The 15,526-nt window shown below is 70.0% G+C and overlaps 1 protein-coding gene across 4 annotated transcripts in view; it reads left to right on the forward strand.

Moving 5' to 3' along the window:
* INTS1 (integrator complex subunit 1) overlaps positions 1 to 11,703 on the forward strand; it is a 24,441-nt gene extending 12,738 nt beyond the window's left edge. For 2 of the 4 annotated variants that reach the window (XM_040231861.1, XM_040231872.1), the window contains exons 25-47: positions 131 to 242; positions 987 to 1,148; positions 1,745 to 1,891; positions 2,048 to 2,146; positions 2,376 to 2,500; positions 2,781 to 3,035; positions 3,227 to 3,386; positions 3,585 to 3,725; positions 3,863 to 4,037; positions 4,116 to 4,239; positions 4,829 to 4,959; positions 5,333 to 5,462; positions 5,551 to 5,777; positions 5,859 to 5,982; positions 6,915 to 7,048; positions 7,345 to 7,537; positions 7,999 to 8,126; positions 8,375 to 8,487; positions 9,508 to 9,621; positions 10,667 to 10,737; positions 10,956 to 11,047; positions 11,156 to 11,265; positions 11,387 to 11,703. In XM_040231861.1, the coding sequence (XP_040087795.1) occupies positions 131 to 242; positions 987 to 1,148; positions 1,745 to 1,891; positions 2,048 to 2,146; positions 2,376 to 2,500; positions 2,781 to 3,035; positions 3,227 to 3,386; positions 3,585 to 3,725; positions 3,863 to 4,037; positions 4,116 to 4,239; positions 4,829 to 4,959; positions 5,333 to 5,462; positions 5,551 to 5,777; positions 5,859 to 5,982; positions 6,915 to 7,048; positions 7,345 to 7,537; positions 7,999 to 8,126; positions 8,375 to 8,487; positions 9,508 to 9,621; positions 10,667 to 10,737; positions 10,956 to 11,047; positions 11,156 to 11,265; positions 11,387 to 11,502 (3,183 nt within the window). In that variant the 3' untranslated portion in view covers positions 11,503 to 11,703. The remainder of the gene's footprint in view (positions 1 to 130; positions 243 to 986; positions 1,149 to 1,744; positions 1,892 to 2,047; positions 2,147 to 2,375; positions 2,501 to 2,780; positions 3,036 to 3,226; positions 3,387 to 3,584; positions 3,726 to 3,862; positions 4,038 to 4,115; positions 4,240 to 4,828; positions 4,960 to 5,332; positions 5,463 to 5,550; positions 5,778 to 5,858; positions 5,983 to 6,914; positions 7,049 to 7,344; positions 7,538 to 7,998; positions 8,127 to 8,374; positions 8,488 to 9,507; positions 9,622 to 10,666; positions 10,738 to 10,955; positions 11,048 to 11,155; positions 11,266 to 11,386) is intronic. The other 2 variants (XM_040231881.1, XM_040231890.1) reach the window with 1 other exon arrangement.
* Positions 11,704 to 15,526: the final 3,823 nt, after the last annotated feature.

Genomic DNA, 15,526 nt, shown 5'->3' on the forward strand with positions numbered 1-15,526 from the left:
GCCCCGCCCCGCCCCGCCCCGCCCCGCCCCGCCCCGCCCCGCCCCGCCCCGCCCCGGGCCCTGCCAGGCCCCTCCCAGCCCCGCAGCCCCGCCCCGCGCCTTGGCCTCTGACGCCGCCTTCTTCCTCCAGTCCGAGTCGCAGGACCAGGTCTTCCTGCGCTGGAGCAGCGGGGAGACGGCCACCATGCACATCCTGGTGGTCCACGCCATGGTCATCCTCCTGACTCTGGGCCCGCCCCGCGGTGAGCAGGCTGCGGGTGCTGGGGCCGGGCCCCCCGGGGAGGCAGCCGCCCCTCCTGGGGAGCACGTGAACCTCTCCGTGGCGGGAGTCCTCCGGTGCAGACGCTGTCCTGTAGTCCGGAGGTGCACGTGGGTGCTCCGGACACCTGGGCCTGCCCCTCCTGCCGGGTTTCTGGAGGTGTACGTGTGCACAGGGCTGCCCACCAAGGGGCCGCGGGTCCCTGCCACAGGCCTGGGCCTGGCCTTGACCTGCTGGCCAGGGGCCGCGTGCAGAGCTAGCCGATCCTCCGGCTGCCTGAGACCTCCCGGCCTGGCAGCCTCTCTGTCCCTCCTGTGAGGCTGATGGAGTCAGTGACTGTGCGTCCTGTGTCCAGGGAGGCGGCCTTAGGCCGGTCTGGCTTGCTGGCTGCCCAGGGCTTTGTGGAGACGAGGGCGGGAAGGAGCTGGTTCAGCTAAGCCCACGGAGCCCGGCACACGTGCTGGTCCGGGCCTCACCCGGCTTCTGGGGCCCTGGCCGGCTCCCTGCACGTCGATTTCCTTGACAGAGGGGAGAGCACGGTGGTTGTGAGGGTTGGATAAGCCTGCTCCTGGAGGCCTCTGGTGCCGGTCCTACTCGTGGTAGACCACCCCCGACCCGGTTCCTCAGCAGCCCCAGCTCCCCTCGGAGACTGTGGACATGCTGGCCTCAGCCTGCAGCCTGAGGTCCCAGGGTGGCTGCGGTGCTGACCGCAGCATCTCTCCTGAAGCTGGTGACAGCGAGTTCCAGGCGCTGCTGGACATCTGGTTCCCGGAGAAGAAGCCGCTACCCACGGCCTTCCTGGTGGACACGTCGGAGGAGGCACTGCTGCTGCCCGACTGGCTGAAGCTGCGTATGATCCGCTCAGAGGTCCCGCGGCTGGTGGACGCTGGTACTGCCCGGGGAGGGGGGACTGCCCGGGGGGGGATGCCGGCACTGCCAGGGGCGGGGGACAGCCCAGGGAGGGGGACGCCGGCACTGCTGGTGGGGGGCGTGGACAGCCCAGGGAGGGGGATGCTGGTAATGCCGGGGGCGGGGGGCGGACATCCCGGGGTGGGGACGCTGGTATGGCCCAGGGGGAACCAGGCCTCGCCTCGCACTGCAGGCTGTTGCCAAGGAGAGAGGGCAGCTCGGGGGCCTCTGGCACGTTCTGGGTCGTCCGTTATTCGGCTCGTGTCTAGATGCTTCAGGGAGCTGACCCTGTCTTCAAGCTCTTATGCTCTTACAAGGCCCCAGAGAGAATGGGGTGCTGGAGGAGGAAGGGAGGCAGGTGGTCTGGACTGTGGGGTGGGCTGGGGCAGCTTGCAGTGAGGGGGAAAGGTGCCCAACAGCTGGGCAGGCCGGGCAGGTTGGGGGCGAGTTGGTTTGGGAAGCAGGACACCTGGGCGAGTCTGACGCGGGGCGGGGCCGGGGGACCCAGTGGCTGCCCTTGGGGCTGTCGTCCGGCACTGCGCCCGCCCGCCGGCCGCTGAGGGGAGCTGCCCACAGCCCTGCAGGACCTGGAGCCACAGCAGCTGCTGCTGTTTGTGCAGTCCTTCGGCATCCCCGTGTCCAGCATGAGCAAGCTGCTGCGGTACCTGGACCAGGCCGTGGCCCACGACCCCCAGACCCTGGAGCAGAACATCATGGACAAGAGTGAGCGCCGGGCCGCGCCGAGCGCCCCGGGCAGGGCCTCCGAGCAGACGGCCGCCTCAGACGCTGCTTGCGGTCCCGGGGAGGCGCGGGGCTCTGCGGGCGCGGTGGGGAGGAGCCCCCGCCCTGGCCGTCCGGTCACCCGGGGTGTCCCCGCAGATTACATGGCGCACCTGGTGGAGGTCCAGCACGAGCGCGGCGCGTCCGGAGGCCAGACCTTCCACTCCCTGCTCACGGCCTCCCTGCCCGCCCGGCCAGGTACCGCGCACGGCCGCTGCCCCGCGTCCCCCGCCCGCTAGCGGGCTCTGAACCTCCTGGGCCTCGGGAGCCCTGGCGAGGCTGGGGTCCCGGGCGAGAGCTCTCAGGAGGGCCCGTGAGCTGCTCCTCTGTGGGCGGTGGGCCCCGGGCACGCCTGGCCTCGGTTCGCAGGGCCCCAGTGAAGCAGGTGGGAGGGCTCCTCACTGACGCCGCCTCTTCCTCCTTGCAGACAGCACAGAGGCGCCGAAACCCAAAAGCAGCCCGGAGCAGCCGCCGGGCCAGGGCGGGACCCGGGCCGTGACACGGGTGCGGGTGCTAGGCCCAGAGGACGACCTGGCTGGCCTGCTCCTGCAGGTAGGGCCCCCGCCCCCCGCCCCCCGCCCCTCCACCCCCACCCCCCGCCCAGGCCCACAGCCTGGGACCCTGGGCAGTGACAGGTGCTGCAGAGCACACGTGCCGTTTCCTGGCTGACATGCTTGCACACGCATGTGTGTGCACAGGTCCACACGTGCTCTCCAGGGCCTGTTGCCCTGGCCCCCTGGCCCCAGTCCACGGCCCCCTCCGCACGCCTGCCTGGAGAGTGTGGTGGATTAGAGTGTCCGCTGCTGGCCTGACGGTCCCCTTCTCTGCACAGATCTTCCCTCTGAGCCCGGGCCCGCGGTGGCAGAGTTCCAACGCACGGCCCGCCGCCCTGGCGCTGCAGCAGGCCCTGGGCCGGGAGCTGGCGCGAGTCCGCCAGGGGAGCCCCGAGGTGCCGGGCGTGGCCCTGCGCCTCCTGCAGGCTCTCGCCACGCTGCTGAGCTCCCCGCACGGCGGCGCCCTGGCCCTGGCCATGCGCTGCAGCCACGTCCTCGCCTGCCCCTTGATGCGCCAGCTCTGGCAGTACCAGGTGGGCAGCAGACGGGCCGCGCTCGCCTCGCCCGCCCCGTCTGCTCCCGCACACGTGCTTGCCCTGTCGCGTGGCCTTGGGATCACTGTGGGGAGCTAAACACGGGCCCTTGCCGTGGAGGGTGGGGCGCTGTGCGGCGGGTGGGTTCTGGGGGTCTGGCGCTGTCTGAGCCGTGCCTCACCCACCCCCAGCGCTGCGCACCCCAGGACACCGGCTTCTCGTCGCTCTTCCTCAAAGTGCTTGTGCAGGCCCTGCAGCGGCTGGACGGCCCCTCCGTGGAGGCCGGGCCCCTGCAGGCCCAGCTCAGACTGTTTGCTGCGCAGTGCTCGGCGCGGCGCCGGATCAGCAACGGTGAGGCGGGGCTCCCAGGCTCTGCCGCTGTGTTGGCGGTCCTGTTCCCAGGGGGGCCCAGTGGTATCGGGGTGCATGGCCAAGTGGTTTCAGGACCAGGGCCCGGGGCGGCCCCTCGGGGAGGAGAGTGTGTGTGGGAACTGAGGGCCACTCCCGGGGCCCCGGCGGGAGTCCAGCCAGTCACGCTGTCTCCTGCAGTGCGGGCCGGGTTCTTGCACCTGGTGGAGGCCCTGACGTTCCACGGGGACCCGGAGGCGGTCAGCTCCGCCGTGCGTGCCGTCGTGGCCACCCTCAAGTCTGGGGAGCAGTGCGACGTGGAGCCCGAGCTCATCGGCAAAGGTACCTGGGCCGCGGGCTCCATTGAGGACCCCCCTTGCTGCTGCAGAGTCCCTTTGCCGGGTACCCCAGAGCCCCGGGAGCGGGGATGCCTATCCTGGGGCCGGGCCCGAGTGACGGGCACCCCCTCTGCCCTGCAGTCCTCCGGGGTTTGATCGCGGCGAGGTCGCCTCACTTGGAGGAGCTGCTGGCCGCGCTCTTCTCCACTGCATCAGCCGTCCCAGCCTCGGGGCCCGTGGCGGTGGTCAGCTCGCTGCTGCTGCCAGAGGAGGAGGAGCCCCTAGTCCCAGGGAAGCAGGATGCCGACAGCTGCAGGTGAGCTGGCGGAGCTGCGGTCGGGCCTGGGGGCAGCCCCGGGCGGCTGTGTCTGACCCCCGACCCCCTTTCCTGCAGCCAGGAGGCTGAGCGCCTGGGGCCCTGCTCAGGGCTGCTTGTCGACTGGCTGGAGATGCTGGACCCCGAGGTGATCGGTAGCTGCCCCGACCTTCAGCAGAGGCTGCTCTTCTCCCGGGGCAAGGTGGGCCTCGCCGTGCCCAGCGCACGCTCTTCCTGTTGGCTCTCACAGGCCCCAGGCTGGAGTCTCATCGACCGACAGGTCCCGAGTGTGCTGAGCCAGTCGCCACGACCGGCCAGATCTGGTCACAGAGGCGGGAGGGCAGGGGCGGGGTTGGTCCCTGTGGGCCCAGGTCCTCACAGGGCGCTGGAGGGAGTGGAGCCCAGCTCCCCTGACGAGGGGTTGGGGCCGGAGCCCGCCTCAGGGCCCTTCCGGCCATGGGAAGACGCAGAAACGCTGACCGGGAGGCTGGGGAGGGGCTGTGTGACACCTGCCCTTGTTGCTGCCCGGTGCTGGCGGGTCTGCACTTCTGAGGGTGCGGGTCACACTCCCGCGCCCACAGCGCTGCTCGCGTGTCCCCGCTGTGAGAGGTGGGTTCAGTTCAGCCCATGTTTGATCTGTGGAGTGACCCACTAGCCTGGGAGGCCCTGCCCTGAAGCGGCGGCTTCTCTCTGCCCTGTGCCGCCTCCCACAGGCTGCCTGCCATCCACTGACCCCACTCGCCAGAGCTGGGCAGCCCGGTGGAGACCAACCCAGGTTTCCTCCATCCCAGGGCAAAGGCCACCCTGGCCCCCAGGTGCCGTCTTTCCGTCCCTACCTGCTGGCCCTGCTCACACACCAGTCCAGCTGGCCCGCCCTCCACCAGTGTATGCACATGCTGCTGGGCGCGGGCCGGGAGCAGAGGTGAGCCCCCCCCAGCAGGCCGGCTCCTTCCTGGTCACCGCGCGCGTTCACCGCGCGCGTTGTGAGGCCCCAGGGCGCCGTGTGGAGCCGCCCAGCGCAGAGCTCCTCTGGGAGCCTGGCCCAGGGGATCTGGCCCAGAACCACCCCGGCCCCCTCAGGAGCCGGCTGGCCCGGGTGGCGCTGCTCTGGGTGGCCAGTCCCCTGTGCTCCAGTCACGCTGAAGGGCTGTTCTCTGTGCCTCGTGGCTGCAAGCAAGGGTGGGTGGGGGCGGGGCTGGACGAGGTTGGGTGGGTGGCCCACGTCCTCTGCGGCCGGCCAGGGTCCCAGCTGACAGGGGGCGTCTTGCCCGTCCCATCCACCTCCCTCCGCCCGGAGTCACGCCTCCTGCTGGGTCTGGCCTCCCTGCCCCCTCCAGGTTTGACCCCTCGGCCTCCCTTGACTTCCTCTGGGCCTGCATCCACGTCCCTCGGATCTGGCAGGGCAGGGACCAGCGCACCCCTCAGGCAGGTTTGGGGTGTCCTCTGCCTGGAGGGCGGGGTGGCCCAGGCACGGCTGTCCCACGCGGGGCTGACCTACGGCGTCCGACTGCAGAAGCGGCGGGAGGAGCTGGTGCTGCGGGTGCAGCCGGCGGAGCTCGTGGGGCTAGTGGAGCTGATCCTGGCCGAGGCGGAGGCGCGCAGCCAGGACGGGGACGCGGGTGCCTGCGGGCTGCTCCAGGCGCGCCTGCCCCTGCTGCTGAGCTGCTGCCGCGGTGGCGATGAAGGCATCAAGAAGGTGGCGGCACACTTGACCGGCTGTGTCCAGCAGTGGGGCGACAGGTGAGGGCCAGCCCGGCTCAGACCGCGCGCGGGGGTGGGGGCTGCCCCGGCCACGCGGCCACCGCGTCTGCTCTCCCGCAGCGTGCTGGGCCGGTGCAGCCGCGACCTGCTGGTACAGCTCTACCTGCAGCGGCCAGACCTGCGGGTGCCCTTGCCCGACGTCCTGCTGCACAGCCAGGGGGCCGCCGGCAGCAGTGTCTGCAAGGTAAGGCCCTACGGGGCTCCACAGGGCGCCTGGCTCCTTTGGTTGGGGGTAGGAACCCAGACCAGGAGGTAGGGAAGTGCTTTTTTTCAGAACTCGGTGAGTGTGGATGAATGTCTGAGGGCAGAGCCTACCCTGCCACCCTCTCCTGTCTGACCTCTTGGAGGGTCCTTCCTCCTCTGGGAAGTCCTCCAGGTGTGGAGCGGAGCAGAGTGGGCGTCCCCCCGTGTACCCCTCATTCTGTGATGGGGACTGTTGAGAACCGCAGGCTGCAAGACGTGTGTGATGATGTCTCCTGTGCTCTGGCCCCCTGCTCTGTCCCCGCACGTCAGCAGACTGCGCATGCTGACTTCAGAGCCTCTCTGCTGGGCGTGTGTGGACAGCGTGTCCCTTCCTGGCTGCCTGTCTTCCCCCCCCCCCGGCCTAGTGTGGGTTCTCTACGTTCAGCGTCTGCCTTCCCCTCCTTTCAGTGGTGCAGGGGGGCGGGGGGGGGGTGTGGTCTGGTGGGTCTCCCTGCCCCCTCCCCACCTTCCCTGGGCAGGGCCCTGAGTCAGATCTGCCTCCAGCCCTGCGTCTCGGGAGGAGGAGAGGGCGACGTTTCTCGAGCTCTGCTCTTTGCTTTGTGTGTGTCCCGTGTGTCACACGCCTGAAGTTGCGCTTTACCTGTGAGGTCGGTCTTTCTCACCTGACGTGGTTCAGGGCTTCTGGTCTGTCTGCGGGGAGCGGCTGACATCACACTGTGTGCTGAGGATGGCCGGGATCTCCGGCTACAGCCAGCTTGATCCTCTGAAGCCCCAGAAAGCAGCGGGGGCAGGTTTCTCTGGGACACCATGAGGGTTCTCAGGGACTGTGCCAGGCCCTCGGGGCTGAGCCCGGGTGGGCAGGTGGGCACGAAGGCTGCGAGGGCCCTGGCCCTGACTCCCTGCCCCTCTCAGCTGGACGGCCTCATCCACCGCTTCATCACCCTCCTGGCGGACACCAGCGACTCCCGGGCGTCCGAGAGCCGAGTGGCCGATGCCAGCATGGCCTGTCGGAAGCTGGCAGTGGCCCACCCCCTCCTGCTGCTGAGGTACCGTCTGTCTGTCCAGCCTGGTGTCTCCCCACCCCCAGCCAGGGGCGGGTCCCACACCTGGCGTTCCTGCAAGAATGGGCTCTGTGGCGGTCATCCTGGGGTCGGTCAGGGCTGGAGGCTGCTTGCTGACAAGCCAAGCCTGAGGGGCGGGGCTGGGCGGGTCAGTCAAGCAGCCGCGAGCCTCGCAGTGGGCTTCTGCGGGCTCGGGGGTGGTCTCGGTCCCAGCAGATGAGATCTCTGAGGGGGAGGGGCTGGGGGACGCCCAGGACCAGGCGGCTCTGGCTTGGCCGCAGGCACCTGCCCATGATCGCCGCCCTCCTGCACGGCCGCACCCACCTCAACTTCCAGGAGTTCCGGCAGCAGAACCACCTGACCTTCTTCATGCACGTGCTGGGGGTCCTGGAGCTGCTGCAGCCGCAGGTGTTCCAGAGCGAGCACCAGGGGGCGCTGTGGGACTGCCTGCTCTCCTTCGTGCGCCTGCTGCGGGTGGGTGCCCCGCCCCCGCGCCCTGCCAGGCTCCGCCCCCGCCTCCCAGCCCCTCCCACCATGCCCCGCCCCGCCCCCGTTCTGAATACTCTCCCCAGTCGGTTTGTCCTGCTCCCACAACCGCAGCGGGCTCGGTCCTCCTGACCAGGAGTGGGGGTCTGTCCCCAGAGGCCGGTGGGTGAGGGCAGACGTGGCTCCAGGGAGCCGTGAAGGAGAGCGGAGCCCCGGGCCGCAGGGGGAGCAGGGCCCGGGCCAGGCCCCCAGCGGCCCCCACCCTGGGGGCCCCATGGGGGGCTTGTGCCGCAGCCACTCCTGAGCCTCAGGGACCCAGCAGAGGGCGGCGCCTGGTGGTGTCCAGCCTGCGCTGCGAGGCTCTGGGAGGGGTGCCAGCAGGACGGGGGACATGGGCTCCGTCTGCGGCAGCCCCGGCTCTGAGCGCTGCCCCGCGATGCCCTCTGCAGAACTACAGGAAGTCCTCCCGCCACCTCGTGCCCTTCGCCAGCAAGTTCGTGCGGTTCACCCACAAGTACATCAGCTGCAGCCCCGCGGCTGCCGTCGCCTTCCTGCAGAAGCACCTGAACGTGCTACAGTGAGTGTGTCCCCGTCTGCGCTGCCTCGGCCGGGGCCCGGCGTGGCGGGGCTCAGCGCTGCAAGCTCCCAAGGCCGTGGCGCCCGGGCCACAGACGCTGGGGCTGCGCCAGGGCCGTCCTGAGCTGGCTCCCTCCTCCCCGGCCCCCTGAGTCCCCTACCCCCGTGCTGCTCAGGCACAGCCTTGTGCCCCCTGCCCCCGTGTGGTTCTCACGCAGACCTTGTCGCCCCCTCTCCTTGTTCCCCTAGTGACCTGTCCCTTGACAGCAGCGACCTGGTGATGCTTAAGTCACTCCTGGCGGGGCTCAGCCTTCCCAGCAGGGACGGCGGGGCCGACCGGGCCCTGGACGAGGAGGGTGAGGGTGAGTGGGGCTGGGCTTCTGCTGGGCGGGGGGTGGGCTGGACTGCCCTGGGTGTCCCTGGGGCGTCGTTGGCCCCAGCTCTCATGCGCACGCAGCCCCAGCTGGTGCCGTGGCCCGCGTGACGTCCGGCACCTGCTCTCTGGGACCAGCTGCTCCTCTGTCCCCTTGCCTGGCCGCATCCACATTCCTGCCCCTCTTCCGTGGCCCCCACCACCCTGGCAGCGACCCGGCGCCTGCAGCAGCGTGTCCAGCGAGTGGTGGGTTCGTGAGCGGGCCGAGGACCCAGGCGCCACCCTGATGCTGGCCCCTCAACGGCCATCCTGCCCCAGGGGCTGCCCTGCCGCTGGCCCTTCACGGCCCCTGGGGGCTGCCCTGCCGCTGGCCCCTCACGGCCGTCCTGCCCCAGGGGCTGCCCTGCCGCTGGCCCCTCACGGCCGTCCTGCCCCAGGGGGCCGCCCTGACGCTGGCCCCTCACGGCCGTCCTGCCCCAGGGGGCCGCCCTGACGCTGGCCCTTCACGGCCCCTGGGGGCTGCCCTGCCGCTGGCCCTTCACGGCCGTCCTGCCCCAGGGGGCCGCCCTGACGCTGGCCATCTTGCCCCGGTTCTGCCCAGTCGTTGGTGCTGAGTGTGACTCTCCGGCATCTGCTGACACGCCTGGCACAGTGCTGTGTACGGTGGTGCCTTTATTGAGCACCTGCTGTGTGCAGGGCAGCAGGGAGCGTGAGGCTCTGGGGAGAAGCGCGTGTCTCCCAGGCGGCCCCCAGCAGGCTTGTGGTCTCATCGCGCCCACTGAGCGTCTGCTGCTTGCGGGCGCTGTGCCTGGCCTGGGCAGGGCCACGTCTTCGGGGTCTGCTGGGACTCCAGACACTGCTCAGCAGGGACACCCCTCCCCTCCACGCTGGGGCTCTGTGGCTGCAGCGTTGAGTGTGTCTGGGCTGCGCAGGCCCTCTGTGGATGGCGGCCGGGGACGGGCCATCCTGTCCCCCCGCCCGTGACGGGCACTGGCTTCCTGTCTCGCAGATGAGAGCTCGGCCGGATCCCTGCCTCTGGTCAGCGTTTACATCTTCACTCCTCTGACCGCAGCCGAGATGGCTCCCTACATGAAGAGGCTGTCCCGGGGCCAGACGGTCGAGGGTGAGTTAGGGGGGTGCGCGCCCTCCAGGCCAGGGTTCCCCCGTGGTGGGCAGTGGCCCCCATTCTGTTCCTGTGGTCCTGGGTCCCAAACCAGCCCTGGCTGGCTCGGCTTCTCCTGGGGGGCATCCAGAAGACAGCAGGGCCCCTGGGAAGGCTGGGAGGGCTGGGTCTCTGCTCGTAGTGGGGGTGGGGGCACGGAGAGGGGCTCGGAGGAGGAAGCTGGAGACCAGAGTGGGGGGTGGGGGCTGCTCTTCTGGCCAGTGTCCTTGGGGAACCCCTGGAGTCCCCGTGGACACCAGGGAAGGGAGGCCTGGCGAGGAGCTGGCCAGCGGCCCCTGGTCCCTTTCGGGGAGCTGAGCCCGGGCGGCCCCTGGGGGAGGGCAGGGCGGTGTGTCTGCAGCGTGACTGTGAGGTGGCCATGGACAGACACCCAGGGACTTGGAGCACACACAGATCCTGGGCCCCGCAGACCTGGAGGAGGGTCTTGGGGGAGCGTGCACCTCCGGGTCAATCCCAAACCAGAGGTGCTGTCCCGGTGGAGTCGGGAAGGTGGCAGAACCCCAGGCTTGGCGTCCCGAGGTGCTGGGGGCTCCCCGGCATGAGTGAGTGCTGAGGCGGTGTGGAGGGTCCCAGGAGGCTTGGGCGCCTTGTTCTGAGCAGCTGTGCTGCACCCAGGGCAGTCCAGCCCGCCCCCCGCCCAGCAGAAGCCCAGCCCCACTCACCCTCACTCTCCTCGTCCAGGGCCCGGTCGGCCCCGCCGTCCCTGCTGGGAAGGCTGAGCCCCGCCAGGAGCGACTTAAGCATCACCAGGTCGCTGCTGTCAAGGGACAGGTCACTAGGGGTACAAGGAGAGGGGGGACAAGGCTCTGCGTGAGGACCACACGCAAGGGGCATAGGGCGACAAGGTCTGCATGAGGACCAGCCAGGAGCTGCCCAGCCGGTGTGGCCAGGGCAGTGGGCCGGCCCCGGACTCCGCCCCCCGCCTCCAGGTTGCTGAGGTCGGGGGGGACACAGCTCCGTCACACGCGCCCTCTGCCCAACTTAGATCTGCTGGAGGTCCTGAGCGACGTGGACGAGATGTCCCGGCGGAGACCCGAGATCCTGGGCTTCTTCTCGGTGCGGAGCGGCCGCGGGCCCTGGTGGGGGGGGCTGGGGCGGGAGGCATAGCCACCGCCACCCCCCTCCCTGCGGGGGCAGGGCGCCTCGTCATCCAGCCCGGGATTGAGGCGGCCCAGCAGGGCGGAGCGGGCCTGGGGGCGTGGGTTCCCCGGCCACGCTCGCTGAGCGGGGCGCCCCACCGGGAGGTGGCCCCGCTGACGCGCGCTCTCCCGCAGACCAGCCTGCAGCGGCTCATGAACTCGGCCGAGGAGTCCTGCCGCAGCCTGGCCTTCAGCCTGGCCCTGCGCGCCATCCAGAACAACCCCGGGTGAGCCAGCGTCCCTGGGGCCAGGGCTGCAGGGGCCCTCAGGGCCTTGGCCTTCCTGGCTCAGGGTAGGGGTGGAATTCAGCTCCCCTGAACTCGTGGCTCTTTCAGCATCGCAGCCGACTTCCTGCCCACGTTCATGTACTGCCTGGGCAGCCGGGACTTTGAGGCGGTGCAGACGGCTCTGAGGAACCTGCCCGAGTACACCCTCCTCTGCCAAGGTCAGTTTGCTGCCCCTGGGGGCCTCAGTCCTCCGGCCAGGAGGGAGAACGGGCAGAGGCTCTGCTCCTGGGAGCGGCTGGGGTGCAGGGGCAGAGCTGACAGGCCCTCCTCTGTCCGCAGAGCATGCGGCCGTGTTGCTGCACCGGGCCTTCCTGGTGGGCATGTATGGCCAGATGGACACCAGTGCCCAGATCTCCGAGGCCCTGAGGATCCTGCACTTGGAGGCCGTGATGTGAGCCGAGCTTCGGGACCACCAAGGCGGGCCACGCAGCGCTTGGAGCCCACACCCAGGGCCCAGCCAGCAGTGGGGGCCGCCCACCCCAGGGGCCGTCGCGCTTGCGGGTGCTGGGGGCGCAGCCGGGGGGAAGGGCGCTGACATCCTGCGGGTCGTGGCTCAGAGTTGGTTCAAATGAAACGTGTTGAATTCCTTGATCCCACTGCCTGTGTGGTTTCCGGAGACCTGGGGAGGCTGGGGATAATGAGTGGGAGCCAGGAGCCTGGCCCAGCCAGCCGGCCCCTAGTGGGGACAGGGGGTGTCCGTCTGGAGACAGGAGGCCCCCTCCCTGGGCATAGTCCTGGCCCTCCAGCCAGCTCTCCTTTCTGGCAGCGCTGGGGGGAGAGACGACGGTGCCCAGGCGCCCACTGCCCACGGGCCTGGCTTCATCAGCGCCTGGGGGGGTAGGGAGTGCCGGGGATGCAGACCAGCCCCCGCTCCGTCCCCAGAAGGGACCACAGGGCCTGAACCCTGAGGCTGCAGGCTTCCCTCCCAGAAGCCTCTGTTCCAGCTGCAGGGGGACGACCAGCCGCATCTGTCCCCTGAGGGTGGCGGGCGGCCCCAGGGAGCTGCAGTGCTGCGGGGTGGTCTGCCCGGGAACTTGGCCTGGGGCACCGAGGGAAGGGGAGGGCCCTGTCCGGTGAGGGCCCCGGGACCCCCAGGCGGCACTGGTTTCTCCCGGCCAGTGTCCATCTTGCGGAGTGACGCTGTCCCCCCCATCGATGCTCATAGCAGCGGGGTGTTCCCTGCACACAGGGCGCCTCCGTCTTCCCTCCCACTGCCCCCACGCTGGGTTCATCGCCGCCCCACCTCCCCAGCAGGGTCACCCAGCTCCTGCTCAGCCCGAGCCACCAGGGGACACTGAGGCTCTGACGGGCCCAGGCCCGGGAGGCCGGCCAGGGTGAGGCGGACAGGCCCGTGGGGGCGAGGGCGGTGGCAGGCAGCACTCCTGCCCCCAGGGATGGGGCTGTGCTCCCTGCCCCGCGACCCTGGGTCGGCCGTGGCCTCGTCCGGCTGCAGGATGCCTCTCAGGACCCCTCCTACCCCTGCGCCCTCACCCAGCCTCCTGGCTCCCCGTGCCTCTGACAGGTCAGCCACGCAGCTGCCCATGCAGTTGCTCTCAGTGACCAGGTCCCGCCCACTCCCCAGTGGAGCACCAGACCCCCTGCTGTCCAGTCTGGGTGGCTCCTGCCCAGGGCATGTGGGATGGATGCCCCTCTTGGGGGCCGGAGCCCCCCTGCCGCCCCTGCAGAGACGGGCATGGACCTGAAGGGTCCCCTCCCAGCCTGGGTGCCCTGCGGGGAGCCCCATGGCACCTCCACAATGCCACAGCCCCCCATCTGGGCCTGGGTGACGGCCGTGGGGACACCTGCAGGCCTCACCCGGGCCAGGGTGGCCGGAAACAGGCACCCTGGGGTTTGGGGGCATGGGGGCTGGGGCGTTTCACCCCAACACGGGCTGAGGACAGGCCCAGATGGCAGGCAGGCTCCAGGGGAGCCTGCGGCCCCTTGTTGCCCAGTCCTAGCAACGTCGGGGCCGAGGCTGGCAGGGAGGCACAGCCGGGCCCTGGGGGAGGGGGCGCTGCCCACCTCCACCCACAGGGGCAAAGGCAGGGCTGCGGGTGGGTGGCTGTGACTCGGCGGCGTCTGTGGCCCCTGCATTCGCCAGCCAGGGTTCAGCGTTGCCTGGCGGGTGGGGCCCGCGGGGGCTGCTTGGGGAGCACATGGCCCTGCGCGGGGTTGGGGGGGGCAGAGTCGGGGTGTGGGCGGCCTCCTGGCTTCGCTCCGTCCCCGTGGGCGCCCTCTGCCAGCTCTACTCCACACAGGGATGCCTGGCCCAGGGCCTAGCGGAGGGGGGCAGGGGCAGCGTGTGCGTGTGTGTGGTGAGCGGGGGTGTGGGGCCGCAAGGGAGCCCCTCTCGGAGGAGCAAGGCCACCTAACAGGCCCCTGTGCGCAGCCCAGCCCATGCGGGGAGCAGCCCAAGCCCCACTCCCTGCCTGGTGGAAACTCGGGGCTGCTCCCCGCTGAGCGGGCCGGGCTCAGCTGCCCAGGCGGTGTCCGAGTTCTGGGAGCCTGGCTGGACCCACAGGGCCCGGGAAACGGGCCAGACTGGGGTTGGGGCTCCTGAGAGTCAGGAAGGTGGGAAAGTGTGGGGGTGGGGTGGAGCCCCCCGGCTCCAGTCCTGGTGCGTGACTCCCGCACCCTTCCTGGGCCTCAGCCCCCTCGACAAGCAGAGGGAGGCAGTGAGCTGAGGAGTCCCGCTGGCCCCCAGCCCCCTCGCTGTACGGGGAGGGCTGGGCCAGGGCGCAGCGGACCTGGCTCTACTCACCAGGTGCAGAGGGGTGGGGCCAGATGCGCCGTTGCTGTGGTGACGAGCTCACCTGTGTCCTTACAGCCTTATTAACAAACGAACGCCTCCTGGTTTCGTTTTTTTGGTCCTGGCAAGGGGTGGACCCTGACCCGCAGGCAGCCAGGCAGAGGGCCAGAGAGACGTGAGCAGCGGGGACTCAGGACCCAGGTGTTCTCACGGAGGTTCCCAGCAGCAGGGCTGTGCCTTCACCCGGGGAGGGCTGGCTTGTGGCCCCGCTTTGCAGCTGAGGCACTGAGGCTGTTGGTTGTTCAGGTCCCACGAGGTCAAGCTGCCCCGGAGTCCTGGGCCCGGACACTCCATCTTTTCCTGCCTCAGAGCAACTGGAAGCTGATGCAGCTCGGCCTGGCTGGGCGGAGGTGGGGTTATTTCAGGCGTCTTGGCCGCGAGGGCTATGGCGGGGGCCTCCCCCAGGGTTGCCAGCTCCTCCCTCCCAGGTGAAGTGGCCCGTTTTAAGGCTCTGGGGAGGACAGGCTGACCCCGGAGCCCTCTCCCCGGTCCAGGCCCAGGCTGGGCCCCCAGAGGTCAGACCCCACCAGGCTCACGCTCCGGGGAGCTGGGAAGGGCTGTTCCGAGAAGGTGGAGTGTCCAGTGGGTTCTGCAGGACGAGGAGTTTTGCGGGACTCAACTTGCCAAGCTACAGCTGGAGCCCTGGGCTTTCGTGCCGCAGGGGCAAGAGCCTGCAGCCCCCGTTTCCTGTCGGTGCCCTTGCAGTGTAAAGCCTGGCCTGGGAGGTCTGTGGGGCTCAAGGGGCCCAGAGGGTGCGGCCGACACACGGGGCTCCGTGGGCATCGTCCAGAAAGTGACCACGTGCCCCACGTGGGGAGCAGGGGCATTGGGGAAGGACTTCAGGCAGCAGAGCCCTGGGCGCCACTGACCACTGCATCGGAGGAAGCAGCTGCTGACTGCCGCCTGCTCTGTGCACCCAGGCAAGTCTCCGGGGGGCTCTCAAGGGCCCTCGAGCCCGGCATCCCTGGCCCACGTCACCGTCAGCACCCCTGGCGCCCACAGGCCGGGAGAGCCCATGGGCTGGAAGCGCCGTGGCAGCAGGAGCTGCGGGACGCCGGCCCCCCGCTGCCCCATCAGCCCGCTGCCCCTGCCCAGGTGCCCTCGCCCTGAACCTCTGCTCCACCACTGGGGTCCTCCAGGCTTGCTCCCTTCAAGGCCAGGGCAGCCGTGTCTGAACTGTTAGCCCCAAGCCAGGGGCAGGTGGCTCGGAGCACCCCAGGCCTCCACGGCCAGCCAGCATCCCTGACTACAGCCCCCGCTTCCACGTGATGGAATGCGACCACGCCCGGGTCTGGGGGCTGTGAGCACTGGAGTGCTCAGTGAAGGGGCCCCATCCCTGCGGCCTGCTCTGAGAACAGAGAGGTGCTCCGACCTCGCCAAGGACACACATCACTGCAGGCAGGGCCGGCTTCCTTCCGCCCTGGTCCCGCCGCCCGGTGCCCCCACCAGCCCCTGCGTGCTGTTAACAGGACTAGAGGGCTGGGCCCCATTACACGGGGTTCCTATAAATGGCATGAGGAGAATTAATAATGTATTTATAACACACCATCGTCGTAGCCGAAAATGATCTATAAATGTGCGGTTAATGTTTTATAATGTTTGTGGAACCC

Source organism: Oryx dammah, unplaced genomic scaffold (assembly GCF_014754425.2).
Source record: "Oryx dammah isolate SB20612 unplaced genomic scaffold, SCBI_Odam_1.1 HiC_scaffold_2, whole genome shotgun sequence".
Classification (NCBI taxonomy): Eukaryota; Metazoa; Chordata; class Mammalia; order Artiodactyla; family Bovidae; genus Oryx; species Oryx dammah.